An 11,385-nucleotide genomic window follows, 5' to 3' on the forward strand; every position below is an offset into this window, starting at 1 on the left:
GAGCATTTGCACAGGGATGTTGGGCAAAAGCTGGAATTCAGCTTATTTCAAACGCAGGTTAACAACAAGCAAGGAATGACTCATAACTCATCAGGGTCATATGGGTGTGGACAGAGCAGGGTCACCGGGAGCACCAGCACTCACCCACCACTGAACCTTGGCAGGAGTGCTCAGATGATTTCAAAATAAGTGCGTTTTGGGGTGGTTTGTTTTACGACAACGAGTGAGCACAAGGGGTAAAGCATAGATGGCTTGCAGGCTCCAGGTTCAGGAGGGGGAACTGCTTCTAACCAGGAGAGAAAGGGTCTGGCTTGGCAACCCTTTAGGCAGATTGCAAGGGTTTCCTCCAGGCTAGTGAGTTGGTGGCACTGGAAAGGAGTTCCCTCCTGCCCCATCACACACCTGGTGTGGGTGTTTGCAGCCCCAACCTGCAAACGCCTTCCTTTAGCTGGAAAATCGTAATGCCCTGATTCCCTCTGGTGTAATTTTCATATGACTGACCACAGAACTATTAATATCTGAACCCAGAGCTGGTTCAGCTAAACAGCTCACTCCCTCCAAGGACAGGAAAACCACAACTTCTTCCAGCCCTGGAAAAACCTTTTGTGCCTGCAAGGCCATCAGCTCAGATGTAATGAGGCAGTTCTGGTTTGCTGATGCACCTCAGGGGAGAAGGTCAACCAGCATGAGAGAGTTTGGCTTGGTTCTCCTGTGTCTTCTTCGCATCTCCAGGAAGGGTGAGTTCTGAGCTTTGCTGAGATTGCTAGCAATCCCTGTGTGATCAGGGCTTCTCCCCTTGCTCTAGACAAAGTGCCAGGGGCGTCACCCTAATGCAACAAACTCTCCAAGGATTGAACCATCCATCATGTCGCTTAAAAGGATCATGAAATTCCAGGTGCATGTGAGAACGCTGGAAAAATTCAGACCTGGTTCAGCAGTTGTCAGAGAGGTCTTCGAGTTGTGGGTGTGGGGGGGTGGTTTGCGTGTTTCTTTGGTTTTTTAACCTGTGCATGGAGTTCATCTAACTTTTCCCCAGCTTTGTCATGTAGATGTAGCATTTCCATCCCCACCCAGAAGTGCTGCTTCACGTTCCTAGGAGGTATTATGCAGCAGACACGATTTTCTCCAGTTCCACTGATCACTTAAGCTCACATTTAACTTCAACATGCACTTAAATTCCATTAAACTCGATGGGAGTTGCTTAGATACACTGTCAAACAGCATTTGCTAGAGCAAGGGTGGTGCCTGGGGTGGTCTGCAGCTCTTGCTGTTGTCTTCACAACCTTTCCATAGACAACCAGCAGGTGCACTGACCTGACAACTCCTTTTGGGAGTTACCCTCTGTGAGGTGTGCAGGTTATTTTCCCATGAAATTCTCTCTCTCTGTTATAAGAGCTTCAATTCCAGGAACAAATGGAGGGTGGGTATTAGCAAAAGGAATAATGGAAGACCTGAAGTTTCAAGGTTAAGGGTAAATTATACACAGACTGTTGACAACTCCCTCCACTCATAAATAGGCAGACTGTGTTTCCATGGAAATGGGTGGAGCTGGTAACATTAGATGCACTTATTTTTAACATTATTTTTCATCTGGAAGGCAAGGGGAGGCTTATGTGCTAGAAAAATAAAGTGTTCTTTGCTCAAGATTTAAAACAAAAAAAAAAACAAGTCAAAGAGGTGACAGAGAAAAGCAAGTCAGGTACTCAAAAGCACATGATCTGCAGTTCTCAAGAAGTAAAGGTTACAGTGACATGCTGTAAAATAACTAGAACAAGGACAAATAAACTAGAAAACAATAGCAACTTATATTTTCATTGCCAGGTCCTTGTGCTTAAAGTCCACGAGCTTCTTGAGGCTCCTGCAGTCCTCTAGCTTTGTATATGAGATTACCTGGGCAGGAAAAGGTGCCCATATTGTTGAAAGACAGGGCAGCCCGACTCCAGATCTCAGTAATCAAAATACTGGCTTGGAGCTGATTCCAGGTAAATAAATGAACAGCAGAGAACCAGCCCTGGGATGGCCTTTGTCCATTGTGCTGTGCACAATAGATTAATACAAGCTGCACTGCCCCCGATGTATTTGTCAAGTGTTGTGGACAGCAGACACAGGAACAAAAAACAAATCTTATCTTTGAGTCTACAGGATTAATCTGACAGCTGAATGCCCACAAAACGTGGTGAAGCCAGCTAGACCAGGGTTGGAACTGCTTACAGGGCACCTTTACATTTTATGGGTATTCTCAGCTACTGAGGGGAGAGCTGATTTAATGAAGCTGTCAAGTGAGTTTTATAAGACAGGAACATAGACACAGATGTTTCTGAGACCACAGTCTGCTGCTACAGCTGTTGATTGTAGCAGGACAAGGGGTAGACAGACATACCTATATATTAAACTGAAAGAGGAGACATTTAGATATTAGGAATAAATTCTTCCCTGTGAGGGTGGTGAGGCCCTGGCACAGGTTGCACAGAGAAGCTGTGGCTGCCCCATCCCTGGAAGTGTTCAAGGCCACATTGGATGGGGCTTGGAGCAACTTGTTCCAGTGGAAGGTGTCCCTGCCCATGGCAGGGTGTAACAAAATGGTCTTTAAGGTCCCCTCCCACCCAAACCATTCTGTGATTCCATGATGTCTTTTTGCTCCCAGGTGTGCAGTCCAACAGCTGGTCCGTTCACGTCCCATCTGATGTTACTGGTGAGCTTGGGAAGATGGTGATCCTGCCCTGTACCTTCACACACCCCTACAAAGCCTTTGACCGGACCCTCACTGCCATTTGGAGGATCAAGGAGCCTTACAACGGCACCATAGTGTTCAAGTGTGTGAGCCAGAGCACCAGTGAGCTCTGTAAGACTGCCATCAGCTACAAGAACAAGTACAAACTGCTGGGCAACCCCCGGCACAAGGACCTCTCCATCAGGATTGACAACCTGACCTGGAGCGACAGCGACAGATACTTCTGCAGGGTGGAGCTGGCCGGAGACATCCACGACAAGTATGAAAGCAGGAGTGGTATAAAGCTGCACTTGATTGGTAAGAGGAGTGGGAAAAAGCCACATTTGATTCGTAAGAGGGCATGAGAGCCATGAGAGGAAAAGCCATCCTGTAGGAAGACAAGAGCCATGAGGTGTGGAAGCTGATGGGACGGTAACAGGAGATTACCTGAGATGGTTTTCCGACTGGTTGGCTCTTCTGGCTCTGTGGACAGTTTAGAGCATTTGGGCAGGGAATATTCACTGTCTTCCTCAGTATTCCAATATGAAGCAATGAACACAATGCAGGGGAGGGAATAGGAACAGAACTGGTAAGGAAATAGCGAGGCTCTGGCAGCTGGGGTAAGAGCCCACCAAAACCTGGGCATCCCACTTTGGATGCAGGAAACAATAAGGGTACAAACAGCCTGAAAAAAAACAAACAGCTTAGAAAAAACATCTTGGAGCAACAAATGTCAAATGCTAATCCCACTGCTCCCTTAACTGTGAGCTCACAGATAAGGGAGAGCTGTGAGAGCCAAGTGGCCTTGGAAACAGACTCAGACCTTACCCATGTTATGAGGTTGGATGGTTTTGCTTGTGAGAGGGAACTTCCTTATGCCTGCTGTGCACCGTGGACATCCAGATGGTTCTGAGATTGAGCTCGGTTACTTCTTGGGAAGTTCTGCGTAGTCGAGGCTCTCCTTCCCTTGGAGCAGCTCCTAAACACCCACACACAGCATGACCAGGGCATGATGGCAGCAAGACCTGTCTCTCTTGGGCTGTCCAGACTTCCACACCATAAGGAATGATAACACACACAGACACAGCACCCAGGCTGCACCTTGCTTGGGAATGGACCCTGACAGTATGACTGGGAGGGGCTAATTAATGGTTAAAGGGTTAATTAAGACGCCAAAACACACAGGCACATGACACACCACCTGAAACTCCTCTTGCATTACATAGACAAGGGGGAAGATGTGCTGTAGGCGGTTGCAAAAGATATTTTTGTTGTTTAGCCTGTAAAAAAAAAAAAAATGAATTCCTGCTTTTCCTCTGTGAGGGCACTCATGTAGCTCCCTTCGCTTTTCACAACACCTTTAGGAACCAAATGCACTAAATGGGTCAGGAGAGCTAAGAGGAGAGCATTGGTGGGTAAGACAAGCTTGGTCACAGCAGCTACACTTCCTTAGCAGACTAGACTGACAGTGACATGTTCAACAGTATATCTCTTGATATTTTGCATCCTTGTAATGGTCTTTACCAACTGACCTTTACAAAATTGATATTTAAATGTTCATTAAGTCACACAATCCCATATACTACAAATACAGAATACAAAAGTAGTGGCCCTATCTTGGTGTGAGAGCATTACCCAAAAGCAACCAGGAACCTACACTGGCTGTTGGGTGGCCACAGGATCAAACTGGTTGGAAAAGACCTCCTAGACCACTGAGTCCAACTTTTGACTGATCACCACCATGTCAACTAGACCTGAGCACTGAATGCCACATCCAGTCTTCCCTTAAGCACCTCCAGGGATGGGGGACCCCACCACCTCCCTGGGCAACCCCTTCCAATGCCTGGCCAACCTCTCTGTGAAGAAATTGCTCCTAATGTCCAACCTGAAAGTGACCTGGTCACTACAGGGTTGGAGAAAAACATCAAAAACAGGTCGTAGCAAGAAGTAGAAATTTTCTTCTACAACACTAATCTGTCAAATCTGGCAAGTCTCAGGCACCGAGCAAAGGACCCACACAAACAGATCCATCCATGTGTGCTGTGGAGGTCAGAGACCAAGGGAACAGCCAAGAGAGGCTTGTGGAGACCACCATGGTGACCATGTCCTCGACCATGTGGAGATGCAGCGAGTCTAAAAAGGTCACCACCTGTGCCTATTTGGTGGATGGCACTTCTTTGCCCTCTGCAATCGTGGAAGGTCACAACAGCTGGAGTTGAGTGAAGCTCAGAAAACTGTGTGAGGCATCACAGGAATAAAACACAAATGGAGTACAAAAAAAAGAGCACAAACAGAGCATCCTCGCACCCACTCTTTGCTGTGTGGATCTCTTTGCTCCTCTGTCCATCAAAGGCAGGGAGGAAATCTAGGGGAAGAAGGTGCCGAGAAAAATAAGGAAGGAGGGCTGATGCCAACATTCATAGGATCATAGAATTGTCTGGGTTGAGGAGGATCTTTGAAGCTCATATTGTCCAATCCCTTTGCCATGGGCAGGGACACCTTCCACCAGCCCAGGTTGCTCCAAGCCCCATCCAACCTGGCCTTCAACACCTTCAGGGATGGGGCAGCCACAACTTCTCTGGGCAACCATCATTTTAAAAAACTTCTTCCTTAGATCTAATCTAAATCTCCCCTCTTTTACTTGAAAAATATCATCACCACTTGTCCTATCACAACGGGTCCTGCTAAAAAAATTGTCCTCATTTTTCTTGTAGACCCTTAAGGCCCTGGAAGGGGCTCTCAGGTCTCCCTGCAGCCTTCTCTTCTCCAGGCTGAACACTCCCAGCTCTCCTAGCCTGGCTTCAGAGCAGAGGGGCTTCAGCCCTCAGAGCATCTCTGTGGCCTCCTCTGGACTCACTCCAGCAGCTCCATATCCTTCTGTTGCTGTTCCCCAGGGCTGGAGGCAACTCTGGAGGGGAGTCTTACCTGAGGGGGCAGAGGGGCAGAATCCCCCCCTTCCCTGCTGCCCACACTGTAGGATCAGCCCAGGGCACAGGGGGTTTCTGGGCTGCAAGTTCCCATCACTGGGTCATGTCCAACCCCTCACCCACCAGCACCTGTCACCCAATTTTACCCTGATATAACCCACTCAGGGTCCACCAAGACCAAGAGCTCATTTCAGGTGCCTTGCACTGTGCCTGCCCTTGAAGCCTGACACGCTTTCCCTCCCTCCCCTGTCGCCATTCCCACAGCTGCCCCCCGGATCATCAACATCACGGTCAGCTCCAACAGGGATCACACGTTCCAGGCCCGCTGCACCGCCGAGGGGGAGCCAGCACCTGCCCTGACCTGGACTGGGCCCCCCTACCCCAACCTCACCTCCACCACCAGCACGAGCCACCGCGTCACCAAGGAGCTGCGGTACCTGACCCACGACGGGAAATACACCTGCACTGCTGTCAACAGCCACGGCAGGGCCGAGGGGGCCGTGTACTTCTACAAATTCAAGGCATCCGACAGCTCCTTCTTCATGATCCTGGTCCTGGTGCCACTGGGAGTCAAAGTGCTCGTTTTGCTGGCCATACTGAGCTTCACTGTGTTCTCCAGAGAAGGTCAGTGTCGCGACTTCCCTTTGTCTCACTGGTACCCACTGATGGGTGCAGCAGATAAAGGCAGGCAGGAGGGGGTTGGGTTTGGCTGGGTTTTGTGGGTTTTTTCCTTTTTTTTTTTTTTTTTTTTTTAAGGATTTTTAATTTTCTACCCTAGGAGAAGGACATTTCCAGTGGGAAATCTAAGTACAAGTAAGATGGAGCTCGTGGCTGGCTGGTCTCAGCCTGCTGACAGAGGGTCTCCTTTGGGAAGGGGCCTTGGAAAAGACAGAGGGAGAAGGAGTTTCTGTGTGCCCAAGGAGAAAGGTTAATAAACTAACAGATGGGCAATTAGTGAAGAACACACTGCCTACACAACTAGATTTGCAATTCTTTTTTTGCCTTGGAGCAGGCTAATTACTACCTCTTCCCCTGTAGCCTATGGCCAAAGTTTACCTTTGGTGCATCCCACACAACAGTTTAATCCCCTGGGATGGGCATCCTCATTTTACAGACCACACCTCTGCTTTCCCATCATTGGTGAAATCCCACGTCCCAGCAACTCTGAGGCCATGAGAGCAGGGAATGCCCCGCCTACAGGAGATGAGAATCATTTCAGGGACTCAGGGATGAGACATCCCAGGAAGCCATTCCTGCTGTGCAGTGGCAGGAATGAGCAGGAGAGGACCAAGGGACACAGGACTCTGCCTCTTAGTCTGGACAAGATGAGATCACTGTGACTTGTCTGTAGGGACAGTCTGATGTCACACCCATGGAAGCCACCACTTGTCTTGAACAGCAGAAGCTGTTAGACCAACCAAAAATGTTTCCCTCCTTATATTCCAGTACCTAATTCCCAAACCCATGAAGAGGGCCACAGGCCTGATATCAGGTCTTCTCCCCAGTCACTGGAGTGTCACAACCACCCAGTGCGGCTTCCCAACAGCTCTAGGTCAGTCCTGGCTCCCCAGCTCACTCTGACCTCATTGCTAACCCACATCATCCTTCCCACTCCACAGGTCCCTCCTCTGCTCCATCCAGCCTGGTCAGGTAAGGATGTCCTGCCTTCTATTTATGTCATCCCACAGGAGGGTGGAAATGGTTAAGGGTGAAAATGCAGCATGTCTGTGGTCTTGGTAACAATTCTCTGGCCTGAGAGCAGGTTCCTGGGACAAGGAGAGGGAACAAGGTTTGGGCACAGCTGAGGAGAGACCCCAGTGATGTGAGGACAAGGGACTGGGGCAGCAGGTTGGAGAGACCATGGCAAAGAAATGCTGCACAAGCAAACAACTGGAAATTTAGGTGTGCCATAAGCCCAGAGCACGGTTGGAAGGCTGCAGTCAGGCATGCAAATAGGCTGGGAGAGCTGGGGGTGTTCACTTGGAGAAGAGAAGGCTCCAAGGAGACCTGAGAGCCCCTTCCAGGGCCTAAATGGGCTCCAGGAGAGCTGGAGAGGGACTTGGGACAAGGGATGGAGGAACAGGACAGAGGGAATGGCTTCCTACTGCCAGAGGGCAGGGTTAGATGGGATATTGGGAAGGAATTCCTGGCTGTGAGGGTGGTGAGGCCCTGGCACAGGTTGTCCAGAGAAGCTGTGGCTGCCCCATCCCTTGAAGTGTTGAAGGCCAGGTTGGACAGAGCTTGGAGCAACCTGGGATAGTGGAAGGTGTCCCTGCCCAGGGCAGGGGGTGGGATGAGATAAGCTTTAAGGTCCCTTCCAACCCAAACCATTCTGTGGTTCTATGGTGCTACATTAAACAGTGGACCATCCACCCCAGGGATAGGTGAGGGGATGTCTGTGCTGACAACACCTTCCCCTCCCTCTGGACCCCAGTTTCTAATGGAGAAGAAAAAGTGCCCACACCAAAACTGATGAGCTCAGCCAAGAGTGGAGGAAAGTATGGAGGTACCAAAGAGCCCATCTGAGAGCCAGGTCAGGTGTGACAGGGCCTCATTCCTTGGCTGGCATCCACACCGTGCTCCCACAGACCCTTGGCATTTCCCATTATCCAGCACAACGCTGATCTTGGACAATACTGACAGCTGGGGTGGCCGAGCTAGAAAGGGATGGAAAAAAAACTAAAAAAAAAAAAAAAACAGCCCTTAGTCTAACAGTAAAGAAACTGTATCTGAGATCAGTATAACTACATCTGCCTAGCGCTGCTCCCTTCCAATCTGTAATGACTATTTGCAAAAAGTACAGGTTTGCTGATTTATCAGGGTCTAAATGACACTGTACCATTGATTGTCTTTGTATAGACACCTACGCAGAGGAAAGCTTAAAAACGAACACTCCCATGAGAAGATCTTTCTCAGGAGAGGTTTGTCACAACCTCCCAAGGCTCTGAGCAGCAGGACTGCAGCAGCAGTTAATGCTAAGGGTGCAGGAGATCGCTCTGGATGCTTTAAGATGTAAAACATCAGTTGCAACTCAGAGCCTTAAAGACCCCCTGCTGCAGAGGGACAGCCCATGTCGGAGCGTTGCAGACACGTGCTCTAACATTCCTTAGCTGCTTGCTGGAGCCACTTACAAAGCCCAGAGCAGCCAGGGATGTGTCCTCACCTTATTCCCTTCTCCTCCTGCCAGGCCACAGCTGCCAGACTGCACCTACGAGAACTTTGACCGCAGGCACGGAGGGAGCCAGACCCTGCCAGGAGGGAGAGCAGTGCCCAGGTGCAGCTGAGGAGATCCCACCCCCACCTGCTCCCTGCACAAGTGTCCTCTCTCCCAGGGAACACAAAACCCATGTTGGCCGACGAACAGGCCAAACACCGGTGGGGATGTTGGAACTGGGCGATCTTTGAGGTCCCTTCCAACCCAAGCCATTCTATATGCTATGACTTCCAGCTCACAAGCAAGAGCAGCCCTTAAAGGCAAAAGAGAAGAAATAAAAAAGGGGTGGAGCTGGAAGAGCAGAGGAGGATCTGCACAGAATGTCAGTTTTAATCAATCTGTGCGTTTTTAGCCCAGATCATATTTAGCAAGCAGGTAACAGTATAAAATTTTCTCAAATCTTTTTGCTTTGGCAATTTTCAAATGTCATTTCACAACTCCACTTGTCCAACCACTTGCAGCCTGCAAGTGAGCTACTGTCATGTTTTAAACACCAGCTGTGACAGAACACTACTGGAATTTCTGCTAGTGGTTTTGGGGATTTTTTTTTTTAGTCATTGTTATTATCCATTATCTTCCAGAAGAGTTTATTTAAGAGTTTAAAGGAAACCTTAACTTTCAAGAGGAGTCCAAGAAAAAGTAAGAGGTTTTCCAAAAGCTGGTAGAGCTGAAAGCAGGACATGCAAAGTCTAATTAGTCTCTAACTCTACTACTCTACCTAGTGCCCAGAGCTCTGTGATAAGTACACTGTGAAAATGTTCCAATACAACAAATTGCCTTTTTGCCTTTTTTTTTTTTAAAGCTAAAAAACTTATTTCTAAACAGTTTCCACCTCTGTGTTACACAGAAAAGTTCTGACTTGCAAGTGGCTCTGTGCAACCATTCCAGTGCAGCAGCTCCAAAATTCTTCCCCAGATGATCCTGCTCCTGGTAACAACCACCACTGGCTGGGATTCCAAGCTGCTACTGAATTACCATCAAGCCTGTGGTCCTGCCTGCAAGCTCAATCAATTATTATTTTAAAGTTCATTTCTTCATAATACCTGTGCTGGGAAAGTAAAGCACAATTTTAAATGACTTGGCCAAGATAATAAAGAAAAAAAATGCAAGGAAATATTTGAACTTGATATTTTAAATCCCAGCTTAAAGTCCCAGCAGTGACTTGGATACTTAGTGCAGTCCAGTTGGAGAATCAGTATCTGTGGTTTTTTAATTTTTTTTTGAAAGCCAGGTTTAATAAAAATAAGAAGGGATGCAAAGAGGAAAAGGAAGTTACAGCAGGCAGTGTAGTCAGGGATCTATAAGCTCAGTCTCACTAGTGTCACAGAGGAAAGAGATCTCAGGGATATTGGACAAACTGAACTGAATTTCTGAGCCCTTATGATTTACAGATACAGAACAACAAAGAACCCGTTCCCACTTGTGTATGGGATTCACGCTTGGCTCACGGGATTTTTCTCTCAAAAACTACCTCTTTAACTCAATTAGTTTGGATCCAAACAGAAACATCAGACCTTGTGCCCCAAAACCAACTCGTGCCCCCTGGTCCTCATGGGAGACTCAAACCACCCACTCAAGCCAAGATAAACTAGAAGGTCAAAACACAGCAGAGCACATGCCAGGAGGCTTCTAGTGTTGAACTCACTTGGCCTAAAAAGTGTGTCCCAGTTCCTCCCCTCCTCTTAAACTGCTCAGTTTTTGCACATTCAGGGTTTGGGGAGGATTTGGCCACTGCCCTCTATTCTCCCAGGATAAATGATGCCATCTCCCATCACCACAGCCCCTGTGGGTTGCTGAGCAGTCAGCCTGCAGGGCAAGCACTGCCTGCACATTTCAGGCACCTTGCTGCTCAACTTCTGCTTCTCCATTCCCCTGAGTGAAGTTAATGCCACATTCAGCTGTTACGTCCATTTCCCTATTTGGCCTTATTTTATTAATAAATACTTGAGCTGCAACCCACAGGCAACAACTCATCCCAATGCAACAACTGCTGCGTGAGGTAAAACATTCAAAAAGCCACAGATACTCATTCTCCAACTAAACTGCACCAAGTATCCAACAGGCACAGTTGTTATTGAGTAGCTGACATAGCCATTTCATCCCTTTCCATGCAATCTACAACGTTAAAACCAACATAAAACTCAGTTTTCCTTCTGAGAGCACCCGGTGACATTTAATGATGTGAACAAGAACGTTGTAGTTTTGGGCACGAGAGACAGTGGGAGATGCTGGGAATGCCACAGCCTTTCCAGTAAAACTAGAAGAAATAAAAAGTCACTCTGTTGGGCACAATTTGGAAAATAAGGACCCAGGCTCTCGAGTTCACATTTGCACAGAGAATTGCCAGTGGATCTGTTAGTTAACAAAATTGCCCCCGTGTGTTTGAGGAAAGAACAGGTTCAGACTTCTGCCATTACCACACTGACCATGAAGCCAGAAGACTGGTCTGTGGGTGACACATACAGCAGTTATGTGTTACCTGATGTGTATTCTTCCAGCAACTTGAAAACATCACAGTGTCTGTCACAAATTGT

The 11,385-nt window shown here is 48.1% G+C and overlaps 1 protein-coding gene across 1 annotated transcript; it reads left to right on the forward strand.

The window, feature by feature from the left end:
- Nucleotides 1-646: 646 nt before the first annotated feature.
- Nucleotides 647-9,598, forward strand: SIGLEC15 (sialic acid binding Ig like lectin 15). Its single transcript, XM_027656084.1, has 5 exons — nucleotides 647-737; nucleotides 2,645-3,028; nucleotides 5,902-6,261; nucleotides 7,257-7,287; nucleotides 8,825-9,598. Exons 1-5 carry the CDS (start codon nucleotides 686-688, stop codon nucleotides 8,919-8,921), a joined length of 924 nt encoding a protein of 307 aa, XP_027511885.1. The 5' UTR covers nucleotides 647-685; the 3' UTR covers nucleotides 8,922-9,598.
- The last annotated feature ends 1,787 nt before the right edge of the window (nucleotides 9,599-11,385 follow it).

Source organism: Corapipo altera, unplaced genomic scaffold, assembly GCF_003945725.1.
Source record: "Corapipo altera isolate COAL_440 unplaced genomic scaffold, ASM394572v1 61553, whole genome shotgun sequence".
NCBI lineage: Eukaryota > Metazoa > Chordata > Aves > Passeriformes > Pipridae > Corapipo > Corapipo altera.

What these genes read in the sequence shown, in the direction of transcription:
- SIGLEC15 (XM_027656084.1), top strand. Translation starts at nt 686, where the DNA reads ATGAGAGAGTTTGGCTTGGTTCTCCTGTGTCTTCTTCGCATCTCCAGG. An exon ending in TCTTCGCATCTCCAGGAAGG is followed by an intron (nt 738 to 2,644) that starts GTGAGTTCTGAG and finishes TTTTGCTCCCAG; the next exon opens with GTGTGCAGTCCAACAGCTGG. An exon ending in TATAAAGCTGCACTTGATTG is followed by an intron (nt 3,029 to 5,901) that starts GTAAGAGGAGTG and finishes CCATTCCCACAG; the next exon opens with CTGCCCCCCGGATCATCAAC.